General features: G+C 38.3%; 1 protein-coding gene across 1 annotated transcript in view; it reads right to left on the reverse strand.

The window, feature by feature from the left end:
• Nucleotides 1-313: 313 nt before the first annotated feature.
• Nucleotides 314-21,193, reverse strand: part of LOC126175918 (uncharacterized) — a 54,196-nt gene continuing 33,316 nt past the window's right edge. The window contains exon 4 of the mRNA XM_049922988.1: nt 314-3,266. Coding sequence (XP_049778945.1) covers nt 1,076-3,266 — 2,191 coding nt within the window. The 3' untranslated portion in view covers nt 314-1,075. The remainder of the gene's footprint in view (nt 3,267-21,193) is intronic.

A 21,193-nucleotide genomic window follows, 5' to 3' on the forward strand; every position in this document is an offset into this window, starting at 1 on the left:
AGTCATTAATCAAAGGTATGAGTTTTACTATGCTGTACTGTGGCAGTTATCATGTGAATTAGTATTGTATTCTCTGTTTTCAGCTAAAGAAGCCATCTCATTTTTACCTAGGAGGACAGAAAATCTATACATTGTATTATTACACAAACTGTTCTATCATAAACTGAGTGAGTTTCTGATTAATAAGAATACTTGCAAAAGGTGATTAAGTGAGAATCTCAGTGGAACAAATTGGAAACTTTTGGGTAAGAGTTAATTAGTGGCTGACATGAACACAAATATCATATAGTGATAATTTACTGTAAATGCAGTGTACAGATTATATTTCTATGATTTATTTCCCAGCAACAAACTTATTCATAATGAAAAATCATTACTAATTAGTATGTAATTAATCAGATCATGGATTTACAAATAAAATATGATTTTTTTCCTTCGCATTGTGACTTAATTTTCAATATCAAACTAATTAGAAAGAGTAATTACATATCAGGCACAAAAATCATAAGCAAGAGAATGTAGTTTGATCAATTGCTGAAACAGTTTATTTAGGGATGTGCTAGACACAGCACAAGGTATATTATTCACTTTGTTTTTATTGCATCCCCAATCTGCATAAAGAATACTTAAATGAGGTGTATATGACACTGCAACTTCTTGTATTTGGGGGCTGTGCATCTGCAAATTAATAAAAGTAGTAATACATACACACAAAATCTGCTTGTTTTTATGTTTTTTTTCAGTAGTATAAAGTGAAACAATCTAGCAAAATATATGTGTAAAGCTGTTTAAGGCACTTAACTTCTCGCTTTAGAAAATTCAGTTCATAAAACAAAACATTAGGCTACAAATTCAAGATTTTTTTATCACTTAACTGAAGCATCAATTGTCTTATCTATTATCAGTTATCTTGTTTTCCACAAAGAGATTCATTCTGGGATACAAAAACACTAAAAAATTTAAGATTTTTTTCAGCATTTAACAGAAGGTTCAATTAGCTGAATTTCAACAAGACATTTTATGTAAATAAAGAGATTCATTCTGTAAAACAAAATGTTACAAATTCCAGAATTGTTCAGCACATAACTGAAGCATAAATTATCTGACATTCAACTATATATTTTATTCTCACAACATTTAAAGGTATGGACTTATCTTCAATTACAACAAATAATTCTGATTCTGAATATGCAACAACGGAATTGTTGCAGTTCAAATCTTCATTAGTTAGATCTCTTGCAATTTGCAAGGCGTGATCCTTTGTTATTGGCATATTTTCACTGGAATTTGTATATTCCCAAGGTATAACTAGATCTCTGAACACAGGAGACTGGGCTCTCTCTGATTTAATACTATCAACCTTATGGCAAGTAACACGACAGGCCTCTTTTAACATGCTAAAGACTTCTCCTACTAAGTTTACTGCTTTTAGTGCAACTGAACAGAAGTATTCAAATCTCACCCCCGATATTTTATATTTTTGGTCAAATTCAACCTGAGAAAAATTTGGTCCCAATAAACTTTTTTCCTCCTGTAGCTGCTCTAGATACAAATTTTCCATATCTTTCACTACTTCCTTCACAAACATGTAAATCATGTTTAGAACTTCACAAATACTTCTGCCAAGTGGGTATTTCAGATCACTAAAAATCTTCACTCCAAGATCAAGTAGAAGAGGTATGTTAAATTCACCAAGTCCTCGTAAAAGTGTTAATATTTGCCCTCGAAGGTTGAAACCAGCATCTGCTACAGGAACTTGTGGCTTTCCAGATGCTGCTGTCAAGTTCTCATAATGGTTTCCAAACCCAATTTGTGGAAAGCTGTTAGACATATGTGTTACAAAGTTCCTAGTGGCATTCAAAATGAGGTCTCTGAAGTACGCAACACACTCTCTGATTCCAGACTCATCAATGATGTATGAAGCTCTGTTACAACCTGATTTGAACACAACTACATTATTTAAAAATGACTCCCCGAACTCTTCAATGTATTTTACTGAGCGGATTACCTTGCCGCTTTCAGAAAGTTCAGATTTCTTGCCAACAATTTTTCTAGCAAGATCTGAAAACACTTTTCTGTACTTAGTACTTCTCACACTTGTCACAAATTTCTCCAATCTTCCTTGACGGGCTTCTCTAATTAGATTAAATGCAGTTTTCGTAGTTAGAACTGAATGACCAAAAAATATAACTGATGAGATTAACTGTGCTACATCACATGGCCGGATGTCATTTTTCTTTCTTTTCTCATCCAAATTTAATATTTCATTGGCTACATTAATTCCACTAACAGTGCAAGAAGTAACACTTAGTGCAGCAACACACACTCTTCCTTCCATATTCAATGCATTCCCACTTTGTGCAATCTTTGGGATTATTCTTGAAGCCCCACATGATAAAATACCAACAGCATTCCCCACAATAGACAGCCAACAGTTTCGTGATGCACTGTTGGTTAACCCTATAGTTTCTTTGTGTTTCTTCCTATCAATGATCTCTTTTGCGCTTCTACCAATTCCATATGCACTACAAACAGCAGTAGTGAGAACTGATGTTGCTAAAATAGGTGCACTTCCTGGGAAAGACATTGCTGCACAGGCTAACCCAAAGTTACCAGCTGACACAAATGTAGTTGCAAGATCAAGACCGTTGCATATTTTTGATGGTAGTTTGCTTGCAGGAGTCTTTCCAAATTCTACCTCTACCTGGTGGTTTACATTTAAGTGGTATACCCCACCCTTAGGGTAGCAATATGAACAGCTTGGAAGCTTGTTATTTTGTAAATAATCTTTCCAACTTTCATAAATACGACCATTGCGGTCAATGAAATGAACTGTAATATCATTTTCATTACAGTATCTAGGCACCCTGAAAACTGGCTCTGTTACCACCTCAGTGTGGTTTCCGGTTTTCTCCAAGGCCAAACAGACAAAAATTATAGACATCCAAGTTTCAGAGTTTTCCTCTAAGAAATTGTGATTGTCTTGTTCAATGAGTATTTTGCAAATTTCCTTTATTTTTTCAAGTTTACACGAATCATATTCCCCAGAATCGTCCCCTGATGGTGGTCCAAAAAGAGCATAACCTACTTTCTGACGCATGTAACAGTGCTCTGTAATTTTGTATGACTCCCAGTCTGAGTCTCCCAGGGTTTCGCAGAATGTCTGCTGCAATGAGATAGCAACTTCCTCCCATGTTTCTGCAACACTTCTGTTGGGTTCACGGGCCATATCCACAGCGCACCTCTTGCGATTCATTGTGTACGTTCTGGAAACAAGAAGAAATTTTATTTTGTAAGCATTCTAAACAAAAAACTTCAGTTATAAAATTAATCTTGACTGTTCCATTAAGTTTCGGGTGTGCAGCCGCAAGAAATCTCCTTCTTCTTCTAATATTTTGACTGTATAACGTTCAGCCATCTTCAGAGTGAGCCGCAAGACTGCCGCTCCAGTGCTCGCTTCGTCCCTTTATACTGTTGTACCGCGCGATTGCGCATGCGGCCACAGATGCAAATGCGCCAGAGACGTTGGTCGGCGGCAGAGACGTGCATAATGCGCGAGTTGTATCTATGACTCCGCAGTTAATCTTTGTTGGCATATCGATATATCATTGTGAGCTGCACTGTGACGACGTCTTTGCGAGTTTATTACAGCAAGTGCCGGATCCCAGGATTTATCAAGATTGAAACCACTGTCTCTATTAATTAAGTTCGTCATGAAGCGAATTTCAATTGCCTCCTTTACTATCGAGTCCCAAAAGGACGATGTAGTTGCCAAAATTTCGACATTGACATACAACATACTGTGACCATTATCAATACAGTGCTCTGCCACTAACGACTTGTTAGGTTGTAAAACTCGTGTGTACCTCTGGTGTTCTGTACATCTTTCTTGGACAGTACGAGTTGTTTGTCCGATGTAAGAAAGGCCACATTCACATGGAATTTTGTAAACTCCAGATTTTCGGAGCAGAAAATCATCTTTGACGGAACCCACGAGTGCAGCTGCCTTAGGTGGAGGACGAAAAATCACTTTTACTTTGTGTCTGCCGAGAATGCGTCCTATTTTTGATGAGAGGCTACCCACATATGGCAGGAAGGCCATCGATTTAAAGGTTTCTTCATCTTCTTCTGCTTTCTTTGTGGCCTCTTTCAGTTTCATTTTCAGTGCCCTCTGTATTTGTTGTGGAGAGTATCCATTGTCTTCAAACACTCTTTGTAAGTGGGAAAGTTCATCTTGCAGACTGCTTTTGTCAGAAATAATATGCACTCTGTGAGTCAAAGTTCGGAGAGCACTCATTGTTTGGGCAGCATGGTGGCAGCTATTTGCACGTAAATACAGATCGATGAGTGTCGGCTTCCTATACACTTCATGTCCCAAAGTGCCGTCCTCTCTGCACCGAACCAAAACATCCAAGAATGGAAGGCATCCCTCCTTTTCAATTTCCATTGTGAACTTTATTTGATCATGGAGGGAGTTCAGATGTCTTAAGAAGTCTTGCAAGTTGTCTTCACCATGCGGCCAAACTACAAAGGTATCATCAACATACCTCGAGAATACCGTTGGTTTCAAGTCAGCAGATTCAAGCGCCTACTCCTCGAAGTCCTCCATAAATAAATTGGCCACCAGAGGAGATAAGGGACTACCCATGGCGACTCCGTCCATCTGTTCAAAAAATTCGTTGTTAAATAAGAAATATGTGGAGGTCAGAACATGTTTAAATAAAGCTGAAATCTCTTTGTCAAAACTTCTTTCAATAAGTTGTAGAGATTCTGGAAGGGGAACCTTTGTAAATAAAGCCACCACATCAAAACTAACTAATATATCAGACGGGTTCATTCTCAGTGATTTCAGTTTACTAGTGAAGTCAGCAGAGTTTCTTATGTGGTGAGTACATTTTCCCACAAGAGGCCTCAACAATGATGCCAAATGTTTGGCAACGTCATAGGTCAGAGAGCCTATGTTACTCACTAGGGGGCGTAGAGGAACATCTTTCTTGTGGACCTTTGGTAGACCATAAAGTCTAGGAGGCACCGGACCACTTGGTTTCAATCTCCGAACAACTTCTGGTGGAAAGGGAGAATCATTCAGAAGCGAAACAGTTTTCTTCGACACTCAATTAGTGGGATCCCTGCTGACCTTCCGGTACATGCTATCACTCAATAAATTGTACATTTTATCATGGTATTCGTCCCGAGACAATAAAACAGTAGCATTACCTTTATCTGCTGGGAGTACCACCGTCTGAGTATCCAGGCGAAGCTTGCATACAGCAGCCCTCTCTGCCACAGATATATTGCTCATTTGTGGGTGAGCCTTCATAATTGCACAGCATTGTCTCGGGACGAACACCATGATAAAATGTACAATAGGCTCTCCGACCTATGACGTTGCCAAACATTTGGCATCATTGTTGAGGCCTCTTGTGGGAAAATGTACTCACCACATAAGAAACTCGGCTGACTTCATTAGTAAACTGAAATCATTGAAAATGAACCCGTCTGATTTATTAGTTAGTTTTGATGTGGTGGCTTTATTTACAAAGGTTCCCCTTCCAGAATCTCTACAACTTATTGAAAGAAGTTTTGACAAAGAGATTTCAGCTTTATTTAAACATGTTCTGACCTCCACATATTTCTTATTTAACAACGAATTTTTTGAACAGATGGACGGAGTCACCATGGGTAGTCCCTTATCCCCTCTGGTGGCCAATTTATTTATGGAGGACTTCGAGGAGAAGGCACTTGAATCTGCTGACTTGAAACCCACGGTATTCTCGAGGTATGTTGATGATACCTTTGTAGTTTGGCCGCATGGTGAAGATAACTTGCAAGACTTCTTAAGACATCTGAACTCCCTCCACGATCAAATAAAGTTCACAATGGAAATTGAAAAGGAGGGATGCCTTCCATTCTTGGATGTTTTGGTTCGGCGCAGAGAGGATGGCACTTTGGGACATGAAGTGTATACGAAACTGACACACACCGATCTGTATTTACGTGCAAATAGCTGCCACCATCCTGCCCCAACAATGAGTGTTCTCCGAACTTTGACTCACAGAGCGCATATTATTTCTGACAAAAGAAGTCTGCAAGATGAACTTTCCCACTTACAAAGAGTGTTTGAAGACAATGGATACTCTCCACAACAAATACAGAGGGCACTGAAAATGAAACTGAAAGAGGCCACAAAGAAAGCAGAAGAAGATGAAGAAACCTTTAAATCGATGGCCTTCCTGCCATATGTGGGTAGCCTCTCATCAAAAATAGGACGCATTCTCGGCAGACACAAAGTAAAAGTGATTTTTCGTCCTCCACCTAGAACAGCTGCATTCGTGGGCTCCGTCAAAGATGATTTTCTGCTCCGAAAATCTGGAGTTTACAAAATTCCATGTGAATGTGGCCTTTCTTACATCGGACAAACAACTCGTACTGTCCAAGAAAGATGTACAGAACACCAGAGGTACACACGACTTTTACAACCGAACAAGTCGGCAGTGGCAGAGCACTGTATTGATAATGGTCACAGTATGTTGTATGTCAATGTCGAAATTTTGGCAACTACATCGTCCTTTTGGGACTCGATAGTAAAGGAGGCAATTGAAATTCGCTTCATGACGAACTTAATTAATAGAGACAGTGGTTTCAGTCTTGATAAATCCTGGGATCCGGCACTTGCTGTAATAAACTCGCAAAGACGTCGTCACAGTGCAACTCACAATGATACATCGATATGCCAACAAAGATCAACTGCAGAGTCATAGATACAACTCACGCATTATGCACGTCTCTGCCGCCGACCAACATCTCTGGCGCATTTGCATCTGTGGCCGCATGCACAGTTGTGCGGTACAACAGTATAAAGGGACGAAGCGAGCACTGGAGCGGCAGTCTTGCGGCCAACTCTGAAGATGGCTGAACGTTATACAGCCGAAATATTAGAAGAAGAAGGAGATTTCTTGCGGCTGCACACCCGAAACTTAATGGAACAGTCTTTGCGCCGCCAAAACCTGAAGATTAATCTAGACTGTTTGCTTAAAATGTTCCTCTCTTTATCGGACACCTAAACTAATTTTCATTTTCATTATCTTAATACCAACTACTATGCTGTATCATGCAACCCGTATTTTCTAACAAAGATGGAAAGAAGTATCTTTATTTACCATGACACAAGAGACAACAGCAGAAACAAAATATGACAAGTAAAGTGTGAAACAAATGAATGGAAAGCTTGGGAATGTGATATGGCAACACTGCGAGGTAGTTGGTGCCAAATGACACATGGAATGCTGCTCACATTGTCTTGCCACTTAGTAAACAGTAAACATGGGGTAATGGAATGGTATGCACTGTGCCTTTGCAGTAAAAGCCTATTAAGAAAAAGAGTGGAAGGCTTTCATCAAGAAATTTGGTATCAATTCAACATCGGATGGCATGATCGTGTTCCCTGAGAGCAAGCAATCAACACCTGGGTCCAAAATTTTGAAGCAATGGGTTCTGCAATGAAGAAGCAATCCACAAAGAGACTTTGAACCAATCATACGGGAAAAATTATCAAGACTGTGCGAACTATTTTCATAAGAAACCAACAGTGCTATGTTCAACATCACACAGAGTCTCTACAGTTGCATTGTTTGAGTGTTCAATGATTACTGAAAGTGGATTTAAAGTACCATGCAGATTGTTCAGCAACTTCAACCTAACAATCTACTAATGTGTAGATGATATGCTAAATGCATGTTAACAAAAGTGCACAATGACAATGATGCCATTAACAACTGTAGATGCTGGACAAAGCTCACTTCCAACTTCGTGACTTTATCAACAGACGTAATTTTCACTACCAGTCTCAGCAAAATCCACATCAGCTACACGAGTGTCCACTGTGCAACAGCAAGGTTACTGTACAGTGCACCATGTCATAAAGTGGTGTTATAGGCCCCTACTTTTTTTGAAGATGATAATGGGAGCTCAATCACTATAGCGTATGTTTGGTATGTTGCCATAATGGTAAGTTTCGTTGCACATCAACTGTCCCATTTTCCTGCCAACAGTTGGTTTCAACATGGAGGAGAATGGCACATACGACACAGATATCAATGGAAGCTGTGTGACGACTGTTTGGTAACTGTGTAATTTCAAGGCATAGTGACACTGCGTGAACCCCAAGATTGCCTGACCTGGCAGCGTGTGATCTCTCATCCCACAGAAACCTCACCACAGATGCAATAAAATAAATAACAGATGTGCTCAGACTGACAACTGAACAAAACTACTTTCAGTTTGAGAAAGAATATTATCTACAAAGTGATGGACTGCCCATGGGATACCCAATATCAGGAATACTAGCAAACATTTTCATCAGTCACCTAGAAAATCAGATATTTGAAAAGATAACGACTAATTAAATTTTCAAAATCATATACCGGTACAGATATGTGGATGACATTATTTGTCTGGTAGATGAGCCAAGTGAAAAAATAGATGAACTCCATTCAGAAATAAACAAAGCTCATCAGAACATAAAATTCACTCTTGAAAAAGAAAATCAAATAAATTTTCTTGACATTACAATAAAAAAAGAAAATGGCAAACATACATTTAACATCTTTAGAAAACCAACACCCACAGACACAATAATACATTCCACATCCAACCACCCCCACAGCCAGAAACTTGCAGCACTGAGACACTTGTTACATAGATTATACAGAATCCCACTAGGCAAGAGAAACTATGAACAAGAAATGGGTACAATCATACAAATAGCTAGGAACAACGGGTATGACACACATGTGGTACACAGGCTCAACCAAAAAAATAAAAACACAAATACAAAACAAACAACATTTCCAGAATACAAAAGAACTCACAAGCTGAAAACTTACAAACACGCCCAACAAACACACACAATGACAACAACACACAGAAAAAACCAGATGGTACGCCATGACCTACACATCCTACACCATCCTAAAGAGACAGGGCTTCAAAATAGCATATAAGCCTGGGCAAACCCTCCAATCACACCTAAGCCAGCCAGCTACCAAGAGGGACAAATTCCAACAATCAGGAATATATAAACTTAAATGTCAAAGTTGTGATGCAGTATACATAGGCATGACATGCAGGAATTTTGAAACAAGATACAAAAAACATATCAGATGTTGGAAGTATGAAACAAACCTACAAACATGGAACAAGAAATGAAAATAATGAGAATAAGCAACCATGACAAAAATCTTATACAAACACAAAAAAACTTCCACATCCAGAAAGCCATAGCAGAAAACAAACATGTGATAAATGAACAAACACACATCAGCACAGGCTCCCTACTACACTTAATAAAGGAAATGATAACATAAAACAAAAAACTCTTCCCCACACCATCTGGACACACACACACACACACACACACACACACACACACACACACACACACACACACACAGCCCACAAAAAATAAATACAAATAAATAAATTTATACCACTCCAAAATACACACACACACACACACACACACACACACACACAAATGCATACACAAACAGACCACAGATACTTCAATATAATTACACTCGAAAGTTTGGCAATAACATTCGATCTTTGGCAAAAACATTTGACAGTCGGCAACAGAAACCAAAACATCGCATTGAAACAAGCGTTCAGTTCATAGTGCTGTGGAATGTGGGAAAAAAACCACAAATTGGCATTGACAGGAAGAAGAACAACATCAAAAATGCAACAGGAGCGTAATATGTAAGAAATTGTCCACACAACCTGTAAGTACAGTTCAAAACATTACTACTTACTAGGAAATACCAACCACCAGAACTGTTTATAACCTATAGGCACAGTGACAAAAATGTAAGTTAATGAGCTAACATATGTACATATTCCAGGCCACTGATGATGCCTTGCAGAAAATAAAGGCGAAACGCGTATGGCACTAAAATTGTGTTTTATTCAGTTGCTGTCAGACTGCCCATAAGTAAAAATTATCAATATACCGTAATATTACACGCAACTGAGGCAGACAGGACTACAAAAGTTGAAAACATCAGCTGTTTCCTATTTTTCTATGATGAAACTGACAAGTTGCTTCTCAATTCATTCCAATTTTTCCATCGTTCCTGCCTCTTACACTAATCCATATTAATATTATAAATGCAAATGTTACTGTCTGTTATGCTTTCATGACTAAACTGCTGAACCAATCCTGATGAAATTGGGTTAGGCGATAGCTTGAACCCTGATGAAGAACATAGGCTAATTTTAAAAATTGTATTTTTTTTAGTATTATTAACATTTTTAAATGTAGTATAATTAAGCGTGATGCAGACACATGCTGGTGCGACTTAGTGTTTATAGATTGGAGAATGTTGTGTGCACGGTTTATGATAATGACTTGCTATGCCCCCCTGGCAGAGCTGGAGAGTTTTTGTGGAGATACAACAACAAAATCCAACAGTAAGACTGAGAACCATGTTTAAAACTATTACATTATGCTTCAAAAATGTAGCACATAGAGCAAAGAGAGCTCAAGCTGTGATGGTTACTAAAACACAACAGACGTCAGAGCAATCTCAGATACACTGAACCGAAGGTGTAGGATGTAATGCAGCCGTAAGAGCTACACAGACAGTAGAACAATCACAAGCCCATCATATTTTTGATGTTGATTGTCAATCATCTTATAGCTTCCAAGACACCTGAAGACTCACAACGGTGGCATCATTTAAAGGCTATATGACAAACAGAGAGACAACATCCCTTTCCATGTAGAATGTAGGAGTCTTTTAGTGATGTTGCATTTCACTGTTATCCATTAATTGACTATATTAATCAGTGACTAATCATCTTAGGGAAAAATGTATCAAAGATGTAGGCACTGTCATTGATTGAAATGAGAGGAAGAAATGGTTGCTATGTTTTGCTCTGGTGGCAACACTTCGCTGCCAGTAATAGCTGGCCCAGAAGAATCCCTATACATTGCGTTTCTATACAAACGAATGAATTTTGGGTTTTTTAAAAATATAACTAGAAAATAAAATGCATGCTTTCAGATGAATTAATTTGATGGGGATGCAGAAGTCAGAACACTAGGTTTTTCAATGACTTTTATGATACAAGGTCAAATTTACCTCAGACTAGTTATTTGCTTCCACAAGATACTTATCACCAACAAAGCAGACTGTAGGTGTAATAATATCAAGCTGTGGAAGAGAGATGGTTCTGAATATTTAGACAATTCATTCATAATATACCTATCTACCAATACTACAAACATATGTTCATGTACATACATATCTATACCACTATATATTTATAATAGAAGGAAACATTGGTATATGTGTGGATGGATATGTGTGTGTGTGCGAGTGTATACCCGTCCTTTTTTCCCCCTAAGGTAAGTCTTTCCGCTCCCAGGACTGGAATGACTCCTTACCCTCTCCCTTAAAACCCACATCCTTTCGTCTTTCCCTCTCCTTCCCTCTTTCCTGATGAGGCAACAGTTTGTTGCGAAAGCTTGAATTTTGTGTGTATGTTTGTGTTCGTTTGTGTGTCTGTCGACCTGCCAGCACTTTCATTTGGTAAGCCACTATATATTTAGATATTTACAAATTACTATCATACTTCCTCACCCTCACTCAAAACTACCGATATGCGAGTGCAGCCACAAGTTTCAGCTAGTCATAATATACATTGTTCTCGACATAGTCCTTACCATTCTAACTTTAAGATATGAGTAAATGTATTAATAGTTACGACGACATATTTTTAATCCCATGCCAAATCAAAAACCTTCAATTAACATTAGGAGATTCTTAAGAGTGTAGTTTTCCTAATAGAAAAAATTAAAAAATATTTACAGAGACAGTAATATTTTAAGATCTGCTTAATTGTAATTGATGTTGGTCAGTTCAGCTGTGAACTAAGTAAAACAGTGGCAATGTTTCATTGTTTTTCTTGCAGTGTTGACAACTCACAGGCATGTGTAACTCAATCTGATCAGCTGCTGTGGTATAAATTTTGACATGGAAGTAACTTGGAGTCGTGAATACGCATTACAGAGATGGGCAGCTTGAAATGAAATACTTATTTGTAGCAAGGAATATTAAATTAATTCAGGCTGTTGTAATACAATGAAGTGAGTTGAAGAAATCTGCCTTTTTAAATCATTTAGCAAACTTTTGTGATGGTTTCACATATTCACTACGCATTTAAACATTAAGTACAAGTACTATTCTTATTCAAACTCATTCACAGACATAGTAAAACCAACAACCCTTCACCATGCAACTATACTGTCGCAATTAGAAGATCTTCCACTCAAAAGAGGCACCACAAACATGCATAGTAATTCCACTGAAATGTAATTTGTGATGTTTGATGTGGCACCACTGCATCTTGCAAAATCGTTTGGCACAACAGTGTGTTTCCACACATTGCTGTGGCTTGAGCTCAGTGTTCACAGTTTCGTGACAATGTACTGCTATCCTGTCAAAGAGCACGGGTTTCTTATGAAAAAATACTGGATTACTGGTTCCATTAAGACGTGTCAGCGAATGTTTGTTGAGCGGTTTGGTGACCAGCATGTTGCATATAAAATTTAGTGAACAATATCAAAAGCAGTGGAATGGTGTTGTATTTTCACGGCAAGGGACAGCCACCAATATTGGAAGAAAAAGTGACTGACGTGAAACAATGATTGTTGGCCTCTCCTGCAAAGTTTGTTTGACGCTTATCTCAGGAATGTGGAATGTCACGGGGCACATGTCACAGAGCTGCGAAGAAAGCTGGCACCTATCCATACATGTTTACAGTTGTTCAGGAACAGAATGTCAATGACGGAGATTCTGCCATTGGTTTCAGCAATTTATTGCTCAGAGGCCAGGAATATTACAGTACACGTTGTTCAGTGACGAGGTGTGGTTCCACCTCTCTGGCTATGCAAATCCTCAGAATACAATGTAACGAAAATCCACATTCACTGGTTGAGCAGCACAAACATTCACAAAAGAATGGCGTGTTTTGAGCAACATGTCATCGGACCAATATTTTTCAAGGCTACTGTGACAAATGCAGTTTTTATCGAAATGTTTCAGGAATTTGTGAACCAGTTTAACGATGAAGAACTTACCCTCAGCTGGTAACAACAGGATGGCGCCTTGAGTGACCATGGCTGAGGTTGAATCATGTTTCCCTGGCAGAGGGATTTCAAAAAGACTGTGGCTGTGATTTAACACGACCTGACTTTTTGCTCTGGGGTAGCCTAAAAGGCAAGGTCTACAGGAACAAACCACACAATTTGGAAGATTTACAAGAAAATCCAGGCAGTGACATCAGAGGTCCTGGCAGCAACATACGAGAATCCACAATGTAGTGTTCAGCTGTGTTTACAAGTCAAGGGCTGTCACTTCCAGAACCTTTTGTTATTCACCTTTATTTCCCCATAAACATGAAACATTTTCTGGGTTTAATGCAAAGCCTTTAATTGTAATTTAAGCAAATGTTTATTTGTGGGACCTCTTTTGAGTGGGACACCATGTATTATGTTAGTTTGCTGAAGTTGGCAGCAATCTGAAACAGAACAGTTTGCACAAAGTGTTCTGAATTGTGCCCCATCAGTACTCAGGGACAGGCAGCCAACTTATCCCCGTACTATGGGAGAAATTATTGTCACCTGAATTTTACTGGGACGTGACATCAAAATGACCCTTCTTCAATAAAACTCACAATGAGCACAAAACTCAATAGCAGTCAACAAACGAAAATCTTTGGTCACGCATAATTGGACTTTTGTTTTCATATCACAACTTACGTGTTATGACAGAAAGCTGTTTCAAGGCAATAATGACTTATCCCAAACACGTCACCCTTGGTATGATTTGTTATAATTAAATGTCACTTGATGACACATCAGTGGTAACATCCTTAAGAAGATTGTAAGATGAATGATAGAAGTTGTATGAGTTCAGCATAGTACAATGGATAGAGGCATGGAGTACAGTGGCAGAAAAAATATGTTCACGCCCACCTATATTTTAATATTTCTTCATATTTGTAAAAGATTCTGGGACTTTCTTATTAATTTACTAAAAGTACATTCTGCAATATTCAATGTTATTTACATGTAAGAGCACACTCTCTCAGGAGTGAGTTTGTTTGATTTGATGACCTCAGTCTGATAAAATATGAAAGATTAAATTGTTGTGAGTGAAACGAGCAGCAATAACATTTGTATTCTTGCTTGTCACGAATATCTGACTGTTTTTTTCTGAATAAGTTGTGATTTCCGACAGTCGGCTCAAGCACCATACTTCTGTAAAACTGATATGACCATGAAACTTAGCAATCAAAAAATGAGGTTGTCAAGTACACATCATTTTGATGTGAAACTCATTTCTCCTCTTACTACTGCTGGTCTGTTGGAGGCTCACAATATAGCAATGTAGGTTGCCAAAAATAAGATTGTTTCACATGGGACCCAAAGTGCCATCCCATAATGTTAGTACAGGCTCTTGAACAAAAAAGTCTTACTGCCACGGCATTAGTGGTTTTGTACGGCAAAACATCATAGTCATCAAGGGAGCAACTGTTTATGATATTACTCTATCAGATCATTACTACTGTGATCCAAAGTAATGACTTTTCTGTTTAATTTTTGCAGGATACGATCTGTTTGATAACTTCTTAAGCTGTACTCCACTGAGTGCTTTGTGACAGGAGTAGCACACAATTCAAGGATGTAGCCAAAGGATGTGATGGGACCAGACCCCTTCTATAACCTAACTGAAATTACACACGACCTAATTGCCATATAGTGAAACTGAAAGATATTTTGATTTTCAGTCATATGACGAAAATGGGAACACACTATCACAAGTCACCAATGCTGAAGATAGATTTAAACTGTTTATACATCCAGAGCACAATCACCAATTCCTACTTTAGTCAAGACCAATTGTTAGCCTTGCTTGAGTTCAATTTTGATAGTTTCTAATTCTGGATAAGTTTGTAACAAGAAACAAGTCAAAAACTGATTCTGATTTGTCCACTAGCATTACAATAAGTTAAAAAATGTAAATGCTATTATAATAGCCTAATTACCTATCTATAGCAGTCTCATGTTAGCTCTGGACTCATTATTTGGAGGGTGGTAGAACTTTGGAACTGTAATATTTCTGTATTTCACAAGGTAACGGAGCAGTAAATATCATTACAAACAACATTAAATTAAAATCAGTGCATAAAAATACACTTTGACTTGTCTGTGTTGCACAAAAATCATGTTGATCAACAAAAATATTGACCAAATGGTGATTGTAATATTTCTTTAAAAAGTTTGCTCAATATTCTACCAATAAGAGCACATATCGCAAAATGTCGTCCAATCTGGTCACCAGGACAATGCGGAATTAAGAAAAGCATTTCCGATACGAAATGATAGGGAGGGGTTTGTGGAGAGTGAAAGGAGTATGTGATTACAGCATACTCTATGGTTCGTTCATTTTTAAAAGATTTTTTCAGCAGGCTGCTTGAATTCATCCAAAATCTGTTTACATTCTTTTAATACTATAATCACTGAAGCCAGCAATTCTGCACACAATTTAACTTAGAATATGCATGCATTCATGCACTACCAAAGGACCAAACATTCACAATAAAAGGAAAAAAAACATTCTATGTCAGAATTCAATCTTTTGTTGTGATGTATTTTATTTTAAAACAAAGTATAACAACCTGTTTTTCAAAATTCTCCACTGACTTGGGGAGCCGAGCTAGCAATCCCTGGATTTTGGAGGTGAGATGGTTTGAATTGACCCACCAGTGACCTCGAAAATGGTTTTTAGTGGTTTCCCATTTTAAATTTAGGCAAATGCCAGTGTTCGCTCTTACTATAGGTCACAGCCAATTCCTTCCAAATACCTTTCTTTCCTGACAGATACCAATTTCCTTGAAGATGCAGCCCCTTGCTTAAATGAAAAAAGCTACATTAAAGGTGAGCTAAGCACCTCTTCTGAGACTCCTGGTACTAAAAACCGTTATGATAAATAAATAATAATCCAGACTCTTCATTTATGCTCATGTACCTGCCTGCTGGGACAGTCTTTAATGCAGAAAATGATCTTTCTCACATTGCAAGAAGTAACAGATGCACACTTAAGAGAGGAAATTTTGGAAAGTGTAAGATGGATTAATTACAGATACTTTGCATTTACGCCACTGAAAACTGTTCTAGCTTCTCTGTCAAACAAAGTAATTTACGTACATTTATTCCAAAAGCCCTCTCGATAATAATCATGGAGTCCCATAAAATTGGCATTAGTCCGTTCTTGATCACTTTCTTAACTCAAACCCAGACTAAAAGAAAAGTGTAAAATGATCTTGCAAGGTGAAGGGGGATTGGAGCATGACTACTTCTTAGCGATTTGCCAAAATACAGCAATTCCAAGTAACGAGTTTATATCTCTGCTTGATGAAAACTTCTGAGATCATTATTGAATAAAATGGTTTATCGTTCTTTATGGAAATTTTCAGAATAAATTAATAGCGTTATGTCTTTTTACGGTCCTTTTTAACAAATCGGACTCCGTCCTCCGCTGACAAAATATTACCTAAGACCTTGCACAATTATCTGCAATATGTGCACCACATGAACAGTGTAACAACACAGCCTTCCTCATCCCATCTAGTGGCTTATCAAAGGGTTTCATAATTTTCTTGTGTATTGATGATAGACGGCTGCCAGCATCTTAAACATGAGTAGACTTAATCATCCTGTGGTGGCAACCGATGTTTTGTACTTTTATGTATGTTACACAATCCAAAATATCCAACCTTTCCTTTTTGTTTACTAACACAATAATACATCCATTAAACATTCATGAGTTGTCAGTAATTCTGACGCAAGGAACAATACACTAGGGTAAGTTTTGTGTCTTGTATTCATATTTGTTTCTTGGCACATTCCCTGTGTCAAGCAAACTCCTTATCTACAGTCAGATTATGAAATATGAGCCTTCTGTTACACTTCACAGTCCTATAAACAGGTCACACAGAGCACAGTAACAGCTTAGAGAGGCTAACTGCCCTGTTCTTTAGTTTTAGTCAACAAATTGCAGTTCCTTGAGTCTGTCTTCCTAACAAGTGTTTAAATACCAATTCTTCGTATAAAATTCACTTCATTTTGCTGGGATTAATTGTTTAGAAGACAAAATACATTCCATTATGATAGGCTTTTGTGTGAATAAGGCAATGCACATTACTGAATTTGCCAAAGATGATCCTAATTCCGAAGGAATTCTCTCTTGTACTGGCAGAGTTGTCACTGAAATGATGGATTCCCAATGGTGACACAAAATAAATAAATAAATAAATAAAATAATAAATAAAAAATCACAACTGGTTTCTCTTACCATAAAAATCATTGAGTACTGTATCAGAATTTTCATGAAAGTGATTGCCAATGTGTGACATGTATATGGAACTTGAATCCTAAAACCTTTGTGTAAATATATGGAAATGACATTTTTCTCAATAACATATGTGACAGAAACATTATACTATCCTCATTGTCATTACGTCACACAGATTTTCCAGCCTTAGGAGAAGTACCAATTACATCTGCTGAAGGAAGAATAGAGTGGTGTGTTGTTCTCGCTGAACTGTATGGGTCAGGACTTATTTTGTCATTCTATACAAGTCATCACAATTATTGACATAAAAAAAAAAACAATTGAACTGTGTTACTACTTATAATTTCTTACTCTGTGTAAATATGATGTATCAACTTTCTTTGCAAAACTGAAATATTCTCCACCTATGAATAAAAGAATAATGTAGAGAACAGTACACTAATACTACTACTGAAAAATAGCTGGAAACATAAAGATAAGTTGAAAACATCCACATGGGACCCCAAAAGCAAACAACCACAAATACTCCAACAAAACAGCCCCAACTTTGAAGACTTGCTACGAGGGTCATTCAATAATTAAATAGACAAATTGGTCTGGAGAAAACAGCATTTATTTTTACAAAACAATACTTTTTCTACTTTTCAACATAATCCTTTCGAACATGTACGCACTTTTTCGAATGGGCTACAAGCTTTTTTTATTCCTGCTGCAAAGAACTCTTTTTCATGACATCTCTCTCTCATGGCTGGCTTCACCTCATTTAAAAGCAAATCCAAGTAGTATTGGCTGTTCATTGGATGCTGCTCTTCGAGATAATCACAAAAAACTGCACCTAAAGCACCTCAAAACACCATCAACATGACTTTCCCTGCTGATGCTTGGGTTCTGAATTTTTTCTTGAGAGGTGAGTTCATGTGCTTCCACTCCATGCTTTGTCTTTTTGATTCTGGCTCATAATTGCGAACCCAAGTTTCATTACAAGTTAAAATTTTGTTGAGGAAGTGCTCACCTTCTCTTTCACAATGTTCCTTTAGCTCTGGGCACACTCTCAACCCTGTTTCCTTGCGTAACTACGTCAACTCCTTGGGGACCCGTCTTGCACATTTTGCGGGACTTCAGCTTGTAACAGATAATGTTATGAACTGTACCAGTACTAACTTGAACCTTATCAACTATCATTTCCACAATCACACAGCGGTTGGCATGAATAATGTTATCAATTTGACTTTCAAGTCAGGGAGTTGAAATTGCAACTGGTCGGCCAGAACAGTGTTCATCAATCATCGAGTCACGACCATTTCTGAACTGCTCTATTCACTTGTAAAAATTTGCACGATTCATACAACCTTCACCATAAACTTCAGACATTCTACAGAATATACTCACTGGTTTCTCACCTTCAGCGAGTAAAAAACAAATAACAGAACTTTGTTCAACTAATGTGGACGATTCGTGGACGATTCAAGCGGACTCACCATCGCGAAATGTATTTTTAAGGTTATAAACAAATCGATGTTGATACATCAGCTGATCAGGGCTCATCCCAGTGATGCCAACTAAAAGCCATAGAAGTACCAAACTCGCCCTACTAACAGTTTTTCCTCAGACCAATTTGTCTTTTTAATTATTGAATGACTCTCGTCTATTCTGTTCAAAAAACTTTAGCATCGACAGATACAAAGGGAGCAATAGGGCAAGGCTTACATATGAGGCATGGCACACTTTCAGCCAACCTCTTGAAACCAGTAGCCATAGTAACAACCTATAGTTCCCAAAGTTTTGCCTCAACTATAACAACACTTTTCAGGCTAACATATGATTATTCATTGCACTCTGTGTTTTTTTTTCCATTTTAATTTCTTATTGTGGTGGGAGTTAATATTTTAAATGTTGTTAGTAGCAGTTTGTTTGGTGACACTGAAAACTGTCAGAAGCAGATTCATCAAATGTCAAAAAGAATAGAGAAGTTCAACATTACTCTCTTAGCCAGGGGATTCCTGTTTGAGGTCGATCAAGAAAAACATTTTTACATCCCTACTTTGAAAAACAAAAACTTAATAGTGACCTGCCTCTCTCAATTAACAAGGTGACTAAAAGAGCTGCTGTGACTTTGGAAGCAATTAAATGATTTAAGCATCCTTAATTACCCCAATAATCCTACCAGATAGAGGAGATCGACAGTTTAACATGAAATTTGAACCACATGATTTCTAGGTGAATCTGCACATCACTGAAAGGTTCAACCTGGATTCGATGCTGCGACCTCTCGGTTTCCAGACATGCATTTTACTCAGACCACCAGATCCCTAATACCGCAGATGTGAACAAGTGAAGACTATCAAAAATTGTTCTAGATAATGCTCCTAACCAGCCTGTTATTGTTGACATGGCACCTACCATTGCAAAGCGAAAGGAGGAGATGACTGGTTTCAGCGCCATGATGCTGAAGTATATGATGATCTTAAGGGGAAGCTATGGATCAACACTGAGGTCACAAAAGTCACGGGACGGAAATGTGTACACATACAGATGACGGTAGTATTGCATACACAAGGTATAAAAGGGCAGCGCATTGTCAGAGCTGTCACTTGAACTCAGGTGATTCATCTGAAAAGGTTTCCATGATTATGGCCGCATGACAGGAATTAACAGACTTTGAACACAGAATGGCAGTTGGAGCTAGACACACGGGACATCACATTTTGGAAATTGTTAGGAAAAGTCAATGTTCCATGAGCCATGGTCTCAAGAGTGTGCCGAGCATACAAAATTTTGGGCACTACCTCTCACTATGGACAACACAGAGGCCACGGCCTTCACTTAACAGCCATGACCAGCATGACCAGTGGCATTTGCTTGAAGTTGCCAGTGTTAGCAGACAACTACACTGCATGAAATAACCACAGAAATCTATGTGGGACATATGATGAAAGTATCCTTTTGGAGAGTGCAGCAAAATTCAGCATTAATAAACTACTGCAGCAGACAATGGGCCCAAGTGCCTTTGCTGACAGCACGACACCACCTGCATTGTCTCTACTAGGCTTTTGACCATATCAGTTGGACCCAGACAACTGGAAAACAGTGGCCTGGTCAGACGAGTCCTGATTTCAGTTGGTAAGGACTGTTGCTAGTGGTGCAGACCCCATGAAGCCATGGACTCAAGTTGTCAACAAGGCACTGTGCAAGCTGGTGGTGGCCCCATAATGGTGTGAGCTGTGTTTACATGGAATGGACTGGGCCCTCTGGCCGATTGAACCCATGATTGACTGGAAATGGTTACGTTTGGCTACTTGGAAACCATTTTCTGCCATTCATGGACTTCATGTTCCAAAACAACAATGGAATTTTTAAGAATGAGGATGTCTCATGTCATCAGGCCACAATTGTTCACGAGTGGTTTGAAGAACACTGTAGACAATTCGCGTGCCCGACATGAATCCCACTGAACATTTATGGGTCATAATAAAGAGGTCAGATCACACACAAAATACTAGACCGTTAACACCTCTGCAATTACTGGGAGCTACAGAGACAGCATGGCCCAATATTGCTGCAGGAGCTTTCCAACAACTTGAGTCCACAGGCAAATGGAGGTCCGACACAACATCAGGAGGTATGCCATGACTTTTACCACCTTTGTGTAGAACCATGGTCTCCCAGGTATGAAACCAACAAGCTCGCAGAAGCATATGGGCATTCAGTCATTATGCTGTGACCTTATCTTTTTCAGTTCAATGCAACAGGGTTGACGTAGGCCAAAAGTA

This window comes from Schistocerca cancellata, chromosome 3 (assembly GCF_023864275.1).
Source record: "Schistocerca cancellata isolate TAMUIC-IGC-003103 chromosome 3, iqSchCanc2.1, whole genome shotgun sequence".
Taxonomy (NCBI): domain Eukaryota; kingdom Metazoa; phylum Arthropoda; class Insecta; order Orthoptera; family Acrididae; genus Schistocerca; species Schistocerca cancellata.